Source organism: Arachis ipaensis, chromosome B6 (assembly GCF_059453495.1).
Source record: "Arachis ipaensis isolate K30076 ecotype BB chromosome B6, ASM5945349v1, whole genome shotgun sequence".
Classification (NCBI taxonomy): domain Eukaryota; kingdom Viridiplantae; phylum Streptophyta; class Magnoliopsida; order Fabales; family Fabaceae; genus Arachis; species Arachis ipaensis.
The window spans coordinates 75,461,481-75,474,600 of record NC_142441.1 but is presented as its reverse complement, the minus strand read 5'-3'; the positions used below and the strand labels follow the sequence as shown (position 1 = coordinate 75,474,600).

At 41.0% G+C, this 13,120-nt stretch overlaps 1 protein-coding gene across 1 annotated transcript; it reads left to right on the top strand.

Moving 5' to 3' along the window:
- Positions 1-1,254: 1,254 nt before the first annotated feature.
- LOC107646944 (uncharacterized) lies at positions 1,255-2,019 on the top strand. The gene has a single exon (XM_016351085.2). The coding sequence runs from the start codon at positions 1,255-1,257 to the stop codon at positions 2,017-2,019; it is 765 nt and encodes a 254-aa protein (XP_016206571.1).
- The last annotated feature ends 11,101 nt before the right edge of the window (positions 2,020-13,120 follow it).

The window sequence follows — 13,120 nt, the reverse complement described above, 5'->3', positions numbered from 1 at the left end:
TTATATTTATTAATTAATAATACAAAAAGGAAAAACAAGTTGGTAACATTCGATTTCTAGTATGATCTAGACATGCTGGAAGTTGGGTCGTTACAATTTGGTATCAGAGCGGTTCTTCCTGTTAGAGCCTGGGGAATAGACTGAATCATACTTTATTGCATGCTCTGTGGTGTGTCTCATGCTTATAGGGTATCTATGTGATATGTGTTGCATGAATGTCTTTGTGCTTTCATTCTGATAATGTTCACGCCCAACCTGAGGTATTAAGACTGATCACCTTGGTATTGATTGTTTGGTATGAACAGAATCAGGATGCCTCCACGGAGACGTAGCGATCGGGAAAGGTCTACTGTTAACAATCCGCCACGAAACGATGATAATCTGTTTGCTGCGATTCACGCTATGGCTGAGGCTCTGCGTGAAATGGCGACTGCTACTACCCGAGCAGTTAACCCTCTGGGGGAACGTAATGGAGAGCGTAACAATGACCGTAATGGTGAGAATGGTGGGAACAGTGATGGAGATAACATGAATCATGATAGGCCTATGACATTAGCTGCTTTCTTGAAAGTTAATCTACCGAAGTTCAAGGGTACGATTGTAGCAACTGAAGCTGATAATTGGTTCCAAGGCATAGAAAGGTCCTTGAGGGCACAACATGTCCCGGAAGAACAGTATGTAGAATTTGCTACTTATATGTTGGAAGGGGATGCTCAGCACTGGTGGCAGGGCATTCAACGTTTACTGCAGCAAGATGAGGGTAATATTTTGTGGGATGTTTTCAAAGAAGAGTTCTATAAGAAGTACTTTCCTAGAGCTACTCGTGAGGCAAAGGAGATGGAGTTGATGCAGTTGAAACAGGGAAATATGTCTGTTGCTGAGTATACAAGGAAGTTTGAAGATTTATGTCGTTTTTCCAAGGTTTGTCAAGGGAATCCAGCAGATTTAGAAGAGTGGAAATGTTTGAAATTTGAAGATGGACTCCGTGAAGATTTGTTGAACTCAGTGGTTCCATTGGAAATACGGAATTTTGCGGAGTTGGTTAATAAGAGTCAGCTAGTAGAGGACTGTGCTAAGAAGATAGCTGCAGCTCGGATGAATCACCCAGGATGTTCTTGTCAGAATTATAATCGGTATACAGCTCCTCAGGGAAGGAATTTTAAGCAGGGAGCAATGCCTTCACGAAGGTACAATTAGAATAGAAATGTTCATGCACGTCCTACAAGAGGGAATGGAGGAAGAATGAGACAGGATATGGGTAAGCGACCTCAGCAGGCGCAGATGCGACCAGTATGTAGGCAGTGCGGAAAGGAGCATGGAGGTAGACCTTGTCAGCTTACAGGCGTTATTTGTTTTTCTTGTGGTCAGCCTGGACATATGGCTAAGGACTGTCCGAAGAAGCCAGTACAAGGAATAGATAGGCTGCGACAGCAAGGACGTGTGTTTGCTATGACTACTGATGACGCAATGAAATCAGACTCCCTAATTCAAGGTCAGTGTTATGTCAAATCTCGACTCTTAACTGTACTATATGACTCTGGTGCATCACATTCATTTATTTTTGAGACTGTTGCGCATGAGTTGGGATTAGATTTCACCATGTTAGATTATAATCTAATTATTCGTACACCCACATCTCAAAATGCCTTGACTAGTCAAGTATGTCAACAGGTGCCTTTTGTTATTGAGGCTAGGACTTTTATACATGACCTGGTTTGTTTGCCTTTGTGTGGTTTAGATATTATCTTAGGTCTAGATTGGTTGTCCAAGCATCATGTTTTCCTTGATTGTTTTAAACGAATTGCTACATTTCCATCATCTGAAATGCACACTGAACCAGTTGAGTCTTGTACTTTCTATTTGAATTCCCTAAGAGTTATTTCTAGTAATAGTGGGTTAGAGGGTTACGTTCTACTATCGGCTAGCTCAGAAACTAATGAACAAGACTTGGAGCAAATCCGAGTGGTGAAGGAGTTTCCTGATGTTTTTCCGGATGATATACCTGAGTTTCCACCTTAGAGAGAGATAGAGTTTAGTATTGATCTGGTTCCTGGAGCCAGACCAATTTCTATAGCACCGTATCGGATGTCACCGTTGGAATTAGCAGAGTTAAAGAAGCAGTTGAATGAATTGCTGGGGAAGAAGTTTATTCGTCCGAGTGTATCACCATGGGGAGCTCCAGTGTTACTAGTAAAGAAGAAGGATGGTGGAATGAGGTTATGTGTGGATTATCGGTAATTGAACAAGATCACAATCAAGAACAACTATCCACTCCCAAGGATAGATGATCTGATGGACCAGCTGAGAGGTGCGACAGTATTCTCGAAGATTGATTTGCGGTCAAGTTACCATCAAATCCGGGTGAAGGAATCAGATATACCTAAAACTGCCTTTCGAACTAGGTACGGTCACTCTGAGTATACGGTTATGTCCTTTGGACTGACTAATGCTCCTGTTGTATCCATGGATTATATGAATCGCATTTTTCGTCCGCATCTAGATCAGTTTGTGGTAGTCTTTATAGATGATATCCTCATCTATTCCAAGACAGAAGAAGAACATGGAGAGCATTTGAGGATTATGTTGCAAATATTAAGAGCACGGAAGCTATATGAGAAGTTGTCGAAATGTGAGTTTTGGGCGACAGAAGTGGCATTCTTGGGACATGTGATCACACGAGATGGAATAACTGTAGATCCTTTAAAGATCGAGGCCGTAGTACAATGGAAGCAACCCAAGACAATTACAGAAGTTCGTAGTTTCTTGGGGTTAGCAGGATACTATCGACGGTTTATCAAGGGTTTTTCATAGATAGCTTTACCTTTGACTTGCTTTACTAGGAAGGAAGTTCCGTTTGAGTGGACAGAGAAGTGTGAAGAAAGCTTTGAAACTTTAAAGGAAAAGTTGACGACGGCGCCAGTTTTGGTGTTACCTGACCCACAGGAACCTTTTGAGGTGCATTGTGATGCTTCTTCTAAGGGATTTGGATGTGTATTGATGCAGCATAGGAATGTGGTAGCTTATGCTTCGAGACAACTAAGACCTCACGAAAGGAACTATCCGACACATGATTTGGAATTAGCAGCAGTGGTCTTTGCACTTAAGATTTGGAGGCACTATTTGTACGGAGCCCAATTTGAAGTCTTCTCTGATCATAAGAGTTTGAAGTATATGAGGCAGAGGCGATGGATGGAATTCTTAAAAGATTATGATTTTAAGATGAGCTATCATCTTGGGAAGGCAAATGTAGTCGCAGATGCTTTGAGTCGGAAGAGTTTGGGCATATCCTGGATGATGATCAAGGAAGGAGAAATGATCTCAGCCTTTGAAAACTTAAAATTAGGAATGAGAGAGACATCAAGAGGAGTTGTTATGGCGAGACTACAATTAACATCTGACTTTTAAGATAGCTATTCAGCAAGCTCAAGCCCAGAATTCAAGAATGCTGACATTGTTAACACGGATGAAGGCAGATCAGCCGGAAGAGGTACGCCAAGATAAAGAGGGAATATGGAGATATAGGAACAGAATTTGTGTACCTGCTCAGGAGGACTTGAGAAAGAACATTCTGACCGAAGCTCATGAAAGCAGATTTTCTATCCATCCCGGAACGACTAAAATGTACCAAGATCTGAAAAAGATGTTCTGGTGGCCGAGAATGAAGAAAGATATAGCAACGTATGTTTTAAAGTGTCTCACTTGCCAGAAGATTAAGGTGGAACATCAAAAACCACCTGGAACCCTGCAACCATTGGAAATACCGCAATGGAAATGGGAAGAGATTACGATGGATTTTGTTACTGGGTTACCAAGAACCTCTGCCGGGCATGATACAATTTGGGTAATTGTAGATCGATTGACAAAATCAGCGCATTTTCTACCAATTCAAATTGGTCACAGCTTGGAGAAACTCGCCCGGTTATACATTCAGGAGATAATACGATTGCATAGAATACCTTCATCAATTGTGTCAGACAGAGATCCAAGGTTTACTTCTAGATTTTGGGGAGCTCTACAGAAAGCTTTTGGGACGAAGTTGCACTTAAGTACAGCATATCACCCACAGACTGATGGACAGACAGAACGAACAATTCGTACCTTGGAAGATATGTTGAGATCTTGCGTAATGGACCAACAGGGTAACTGGGACAAATACTTGGCATTGATTGAGTTTGTTTATAACAACAGTTATCAACAGAGTATCGGAATGGCACCATATGAGGCCCTCTATGGAAGAAAGTGTCAATCACCATTATGCTGGTATGACAAGGAGGAAGGCAGGATTTTGGGGCCAGACTTGGTACAAGAAACTACCGAATGGATTAAGCACATTCGAGAGAAGATTCAAACTGCCCAAAGTCGACAAAAGAGCTATGCAGATAATAGGCGTAGGCCCTTAGAATTTAACGAAGGTGACCATATTTTCTTAAGAGTGACACCTACGACTGGAATAGGTAGAGCTCTTAGGACTAAGAAATTGAATCCACGATACTTAGGTCCTTTTCAAATTCTTAAAAGAGTCGGTCCAGTAGCATACCAAGTAGCTCTCCCTCCTTATTTGTCAAACCTTCATGATGTTTTTCATGTTTCACAACTCAAAAAGTATAATCCCGACGAAAGCCACGGTTTACAACCAGAGACAGTACAGCTGCGAGCCGACTTGACATATCAAACCCTACCAGTCAGGATTGTGGAACGAAGTGACAAACAGCTTAGAGACAAGACAGTATCATTGGTTAAGGTAGCATGGGGACAAACTGGAACTGAAGAGTACACATCGGAGCCGGAAGATAAGATGAGAACAGACTACCCGTTTTTCTTTTCAGGTAATTGAAATTTTGAGGACAAAATTTTCTTTTAGGAGGGTAGAATGTAACGGCCTAGCCCCGAAGAAACGGCGCTTTTTCGGGATCAAACAGAATTTTTACAGAATTTTTAGGAATTTCTATGCATATAAGCACCTCCACTGCACAGGTGCTGCGTCATCAAGCTGCTGAGTCAGCAGCTTGATTGCACAGGACACCTCTCCTAATCTAAGTAGGCACGTCGTGAAGATTTGCGTTTTTGAGCCACTTCGGGCCCGAATTTCAAAATTCTGATTTCCGTGGTTAGTCTCTATGTGACGAGCCTGTCACGAATTTCGAGAGAAAAATTATATTAATATAATATTCATATATTATTATTTTATTCAGAATATTATATTATTATCTTCTCTACTGTGATTAATGTTGATCTATGTTTAGTAATATAATAACTGAGCTTGAAATCTACCAGTAACGGATAATACCAGCATTCTTAGATGAACTTAGCACTGCTAATACTTCATCATATATCTTTTATTCTTATGATTATCCAGTTACTAGTGTCATTTACACTAATTAACTTAATGTTTATCCATTAGTAGTGTAATTACTTAAGTTCTAATACATCTAGCTTTAGTAATTATCCTTTTCTGAGATATTTTGACAAGTAACTTTTGAATAATCATCATCCAAAAGCCATGGCCTCCGTAGGACAGCTTGGCTATCATTTTTGTTCTTGGAAAAGCTTAGAACACTATGAAAGAGAACCATGAAGTTTCCATGAACACCTGAGCTACTTTCTCCGTTCTTTCTCAAACCGAAACCCCTATCAAAAATCTAATCTTACCAAAGTGTTCACCTCTTATTCCTCTTCATTTCTATGTCACTTTTCATGGAGTAAATCAAGGTATGAAGGCTGCTCCTCCTCCTTGAAGATTCGGCCATGGTGGTTCCTTAAGTTAATGATGTTTTCTTCATGTTCTTTCTTAGGATCTCTTATTCAATCACCAAAAGCTCTAAGAAAACGTGATTTCTAGTTACCTTAAGGTGAGGAAAACCTTCTTTTCATCATCATGAAGCTTCAGCCTTCATGGTTCATAAGATTCTAAAGTTGTTTTTGATGTTAAAATAGGCGTAAAAGTGCTTCTGGAAGCTTGTTTTTGGTGCAATCTCGGACAGCAGCAAAGGAGGTAAGGTTTGGTAAATTAATCAATGATTAGCTGTGTTCTAGAAGTGTTAAACCAGATCTTGTTGCTTGAGATTTGATTTTGGGTGTATGTGTGAGGGTTTGATCATGGAAACTTGTTGTTTAATGCTTGAAAATCATGTTTATGATGGTTTTGAAGTGGCTGTTGGTGCTGCTAGAAAACGTGACATTCCAGCCATGAAAATCATGATTTTTGATGCTTATTTGATGTGTATTTGATGGCTGAAAAGTTTCTCTTTGGTTTGATAAAAATCGGGTTCAAATCGGTTTCAGAAAAGATTGAAAAACTAGCTGAAAATCAAGCAGAAATCTGATGAACTTTTGGAAAAAAAATATTTTTGGTTTTTGGAAGAACATGAAAACGTGTATTCAAGGAGTTATAGAGGTCAAAGTGCAATTTCCAAGACGTCTGGGGTCAAAATGCAATTTTTGAAAGTTAAATAAAATATTATTATTTTAATAATAAAATATTAATATATTATTTTATTAATAATATTATTTTAATAATAATATTATTTTATTAATAATAATAAAATATTGATAAAAAGACAGTTTTCCCTGAAAGCCTTAGGAAGGCAGATTTGAGTCCAGAATTCTCTAATTTCCTTTACTAAACACCTAAGAAGAGGTATAAGAGAAGATATAGAGGTATATGAGGTAAAGAAACAAGATTTTGAAACATGTGTTTAAGTTAAAAAGAAAAGGAGTTAAAAGTGATATAGCTGTGTACCTGACCTTACAAAGTAAACAGAGAATTGTAAAATGAGCTTTCTGTGATGTTGTAATGCTTGATTTATGATAATTGCTAAATGATGGAAAGTATGGTTATATGTGAATTATGAGCCTTCGGGCAATGCTTGTGAATGTTGTGCGGGGACGCCCGTATTGTGATGTTGCTTCCCAAACAGGGTGTGGTAGAGTAGTACCAGCCCTGCAAGCTGAATGCTTGGTAGAGACCTGACTTGCATACCTGCGGTATATTGAGACCTGAGCAAATACCAGCCCTGTAAGTCGAGAGCACTTGGTAGAGGGTATGCGGTACTTAATTTGGGATTAAGTTCTGGGAAGGCCTTATCTGACTTGGAGGGTCGGATTGCGTCGGGTGCGGGTCGAAACCGACAAATGAGCTCATTACCTGCAGTAGGGACAGACATGCATCATACTTGTTTGTGCATTATTTATTACTTATCTTCTTGTGTTCTTGTTCTATTCCTTGTTTGTTTGAGCATAACTGTGTGATTGCATATTAATGTGTGAATGTGCATTTACTTCCTATTTTCTCTCTTGTTCATGTGTTAGTTTATGTTGCTGTTATGTACATATTACTCTATATTTATTTATACTTCTATGACCACGGACATTATAAACGAACTTAACTGTAAACCCCAACCTTACTAAGAACTCCCCAGTTCTTACCCCTTACACCTCTACAGATGGACACGAGAGTCCTATTCTACGAGATTGATCCACCGTACATCCACGAGGACCCGGTGCGTGGCGAGTATTACATCTACTGTGCGGTACCTCGTATTCGTAATTATGTAGTTCGTGGTATTTCTTTCCAGTACCCTATTAGGACAGCATACTTTAATCCTGATGCACCCTATGACTTTCCTTTATCTTGGTTACACCTCGGCGGACCTGGGATACCTCATCCTGAGGAGCAGATGCCACCTCCTTCTCCCGAATATATTTTGTTTGGTAGCTATCCTTTTATGGTTCCTGTGGCCAGCAGTGGTTCCTCTGCTATCACTCCGGCAGAAGAAGAGGACGAGGAAGAAGAAGATCCAGAGGAAGATTCTAACTTCATAGTTATCTCCTCTAACAGCGATGACGATGAGCCAGGCGAGGCGCCAGCAGGCGAGCATCACCATTCGCCCGGTGATTTTCCGTGAGGAACTCCAGACCAGGATTGAGGAGACTTTTTGAGACGCCTAGTCTAACTTCAGTACATTAGAGTGTCTCCCTCACTTTTGTTAGCATGATTAGAGGGAATAGGCATATCATAGAGTTAGGCTAGCCTGGGTGCCAACTTAGGGGCTTTTGGATAGGCCAGGCCCTAGGGCGTCTTATGTACATATATGTATATACTATATGAGTCACTGACTTAGGGGTGCTGTACCATAGCTCTATGCTTATTTAACTGAACCACTTCTGTAACATGATGTATATTATAGTGTGTTGTTCCATATTCTGTTATCTTTTGTCTTATGTATGTGAATGTTTAATTATCCCTTGATATATGGAAGGTATGCGACTTTAAATTATTGTTGTTAAAAAAAAATTTACTTGTAAAATTCGTGGGGTTTTAACAACGTACAGGCTTATATTTATTAATTAATAATACAAAAAGGAAAAACAAGTTGGTAACATTCGATTTCTAGTATGATCTAGACATGCTGGAAGTTGGGTCGTTACATGACGCGTACGCGTCGATATGCAAAAATGAAAAGGGACGCATGGGCGCGAAGCACGCGTACGCGTAATGAGCTTTCAGCGAACAATGACGCACACACGAAGTAGAATCGTACACGTGGGTGAATGAACGTTGCGCTGACTTTCAGAATGCTACGTTTCCTTGGAAGCTGCAACAAAGTACCCCATCTCTGATCCACTTCATCAAAGGCCAAAAAGCCCACTCCAAGTACTTGATGACTAAATTAGAAAGTGTATAAGTAGGAGAAAATTTGATTTGAACATGACCTTTTTTATTTTTGGACTTTTCTCTTTTACCTTCTGCTTATTTTTTTCTTAGTTCTGCTTTAGGATTTCTGTAGAATTGGAGATCGGATCGTAGCTTGCTTCTGTTTTTCTTATTCTGAAATTTTCCTTTTCTGTTTTAGAATTTGAGATCTGATCTTAGCTTTCTTTTTATTTTTTTTCTTCTTCTACAATTTTTCTTTACTGTTCTGGTACTAGAACCCTGATTGATCAATTTTTCTGAATTTCTTCACCTTAGAGTTCTTTGATTTACTAGAATTTACATTTTTTAGTTCTGTTTTGATTCCCAGCACCCAAAACCCCTTTTATTCTCCATGCAATTTAAGTTTCCTGGAAATTTAGATTCTGCAATTTAAATTACCTGAACTTTATATTTCAGCTATTTACCTTTCTTGCAATTTAAGTTTCAGCTCTTTTAATTTCTTGCACTTTAAGTTTCAGCCATTTTAGCTTTCTGCAATTTAATTTTCTATCAATTTTCATTCCGCACTCTAGCTTACTTACAATTTCCTTTCTGTTAATCAAATTTCACCCAATTCATCAAATATTCGCTTAACTAAATTCATCACCATACTAAAGTTGCTTAATCCATCAATCCCTGGTACACATGCTGGTGAGTTTGTATGGAATCATTTTTCCCTCATCAGTAAGTGTAAAAGTAAAAGTCCCAAGCTAACAACCAACCCCTTTTCAGTACTCTTCAAGGGATATTTATACTACTCATATTCTAGAAAATGAAAAATTACAAAAGGAAAAGAAAATTACAATTGAAAACTAAAGAGAAAAACCATTAAATTGAAGCATGCGAGTGGCATGAGCGCGGCGTGTGAGTGGCGTGCCACGCCCAGCTCATTAGCTTGGCTTGGCGTGCCACCCCTAGCTCCCAAGTGGCACGCTCCCCTTAGTGTAGCTGGGTTGGCGTGCCATGCCCAAACTCAAGTGTCACGCCCCATAGAGTTGTCTTCCTTCTTCCTCTCTGGTAAATTAAACTAGCGTGGCACGCCAAGAACTGGCATGCCACACCTTAAGCAAAGTCCTCATCCTTCTCCTCTGGAAAGTATAGCTGGCGTGCCACGCCCAGCAGTGTCGTGCCACGCCCTTGTTAAGCTCTTCAACCTTCTTCTCTGGTCACTCGTACTGGTATGCCATGCCCAGGTCTGGTGTGCCACACCCTCATTAGGATCTTCATTCTCTTCTCTGAAATGTTGAACTGGCGTGTCACACCCTAGACGGGCGTGCCACGCCCATTGTGGTGCATGGACATCCCCTTTTGATCCAGTAAGCTGGTGTGCCACGCCTAGGACTCAAGTGGCACGCCCATTATGCGAACAACATTGACGTGCCATGCCCGAAACACTAAGTGGCACGCCCATTGATATTTTGGCATGGCGTGCCACGCCTAAAGTCTCAAGTGACACGACTTCGATGAGTCCTTGTCCCTTCTTCTCTGGGAGTTTGCATTGGCATGCCATGCCTTCAACCTGGCGTGCCATGCCCTTGTGAAGTTCTTCATGCACCTTTTCTGGTTTGGTGAACTGGCGTGCCACGCCAAGAGCTCAAGTGGCACGCCCATGATGATGGTTGAACTCACAAGCTTGGCGTACCACTTGCAAAGTACCAAGTGGCATGCCTTCGATGCTGCTTCTTCCCTTCTTCTCTGCTTAGTTGAACTGGCGTTCCACGCCCAGCATGATGGATAGAACTGGCATGCCACACCTTGCTTGGCATGCCATGCCCCTTGCAATTCTTCAAAGAACCTTATCTGGCCAGAATACCTGGCGTGCCACGCCCAGCAGTGGCATGCCACGCCTGGCCTTGGCGTGCCACACCCATTGTAATTCATCACTGCTTCTTTTCTAGAAATTATAGCTGGCGTGCCACGCCTGGCCTTGGCGTGCCACGCACTTTGAAACTCTTCAAGGACTCCTTCCTGATTCATGTGCCTGGCGTGCCACGCCCATATTATCGAACCTTACTTTGGGCTATTTTGTCCCCTTTTTATTTTTTTCTTTTGCTTTTCTTTCTTTTTTTTCTTCTTTTCTTTTTTTTTTTTTTACTTTTGTATATTTTTTTCTTCTTTTCTTTCTTTTTGAACAACAAACATATACAAGAGCATCAATGCACATGGCATCATATTTAATGCATGAATATGTACCCAATTCCCAAGACCTTCAATGAAAATTCTAAACACCCTTTTACCTCAACCAATGTCCCAAGTTTCCCCACTCTTGAATGACACACACTCACTAGTCTAAGTTAATCAAAGATCCAAATAAGGACATTTATTGTTTTTCACTTAAAGGCTTGTAATGTGCTGAAATTAAGAACAATGGGGTTAAAATAGGCTCAAAGTTGGCTAACAAAGGTTGATGAAAGGTAGGCCATTTGGGTAAGTGAGCTAAATGAAATGATGGCCTCAATCATATAAATGCATGTCTACATGGAATAATAGACATAAAGAATCGAACAAATCAAAGATCACAATCATAGAGAGAGAATAATCACACAAGAATGAAAATAAGTGGTTATAAGATGTAACCACACAACTAGGCTCAAATCTCATATGCTTGTGTTCTTAGCTCAAAATCCATGTTCCAAAATAAATTCTTCAAGCAAGATTAACATAAAAATTTTCAAATTGGAAAGGTGCCCTAAAAACAGTTTCTTGCAAGATAAGTCATCACCCTAACCAAGTAGTCCTAACATACAAAAAGTGTTCAAATATAAAAACTAACCATGCAATCTATTCTAACTACTAAAAGAAAAATCAAAATCATGTGTGTTGAGAAGAAAATGGTACTTATGGAAGTTGGTAACCGACCTCCCCACACTTAGAAGTCTGCACGGTCCTCCGTGCCAATGGTAATACGCAAAGGGGGATTCGGGTCGTCACTTCCACCATCCATGCCTTGAGTGCTTGCTTCACTGGTGTCCGAGGCAGATGTGGAAATTTTCGGCTCTTCCTTAGGCAGGTTGACACAACCCCAAAGCTTCTTCATGTAAGCAAATCGGCATTTGTTACGCCGCTCATATCGATCTAACTTCTCATTGAGCTCCAAAAGCAGCTGATGGGTTGACTTCAGTGGTGCGGATGAAGTGGTAGAAATAGCGGAGGATGGAGGAGCTATGTCAAGGCCTGTGGTACAATATCGCCCTTTACCGGAATTATAGCCTCGCAAGGGACACCAGCAGCCGCAACCAAATATGATTCCATTGCGGGAAATAGTAGATTACCCTTGGCATGGACTCGACCCATCACTTGTCGGATGAGGAGAGGGATGTTGACTGGCCTCTCCGTGAGTATACACCAAATAAGGAGGGCTAGATCATTCGTGATGGATGACTTATGGGTGCTTGGAAACACGTAGTGAGATAAGATCTGGGCCCATGATCGAGCCTCCACTATAAGCGCGCATGCGTCAAGGCACTTAGGCCGCATCTTGAGTCTCCCATGGGTCCAAAATGTCTCTGGTTGGCCAAAGACTCAAAGGATCGAGTCCCAATTAAACCCAAATTCATTCCGCTGACATAGGACCTCTTAGTAACCATCCATTTTCTCCGGTACCGATAAAACAATAAGCACTCACTGAATAGCCTCTTTCGAAATCGGGACTTGCTTCCAACGCACGTAGACCGACTGAAGAGAATGGGAGTGGTAATTAGAGTAGAACTCTACCACCCAAGAAAGGTTGGCCTCTTGTGGACGCCGCATGAGAAATCCCCATTGCCGCTGCTCAATGCGGGGCATCACATACTGAGCAATGTGGTCTGGAGGGACAACTAGATGCTCGGAATGATAGTTCCTCTCAACTATGGCGGGGAACATGAGCTCACAGAAGCGGTTGGGAAACCTTGTGGGGTCCCTTACCAGATTTCCCTTCACTTGTTCATCAATATGAACAATTGTCTTCGCCTTCTTTGAAATGGGCTTAGCTCCTAGTGTAGGTTGCGCCTTTGAGGTTGATTTTTGGGGTGCCCTTTTTGTGGTCGGTTTCTTCGACGCCTTTTCTTTGCCTTTTTTGGTGGCCATCCTGAAAAAGAAAGGGAAAGAGGAGACACTAAAGCCCAAAGAATCAACTCGGAGAATAACATGCAAGTGAAAAGAAATGCCCAAAAGGGATAATGTGTCTTGAGGGCATGACAGCTGTAACATGTGAACAAGACAAGAATAGGATCACGGGTTATATCACTTAGCATGGGATGCAAAAGTGAGAAGAGAATGCAAGAAAGCATGAGAAGGGTATACTCAAGCATCAATAATAATGAGGGAGCAAGTTAGTGCACGAAATCGTGATCGTTCCTTCCTTGGTAACGGCGCCAAAAACTTGGCACGCACGTTCTTAATCTTAATTCTTTGTCACAACTTCGCACAACTAACCAGCAAGTGCAC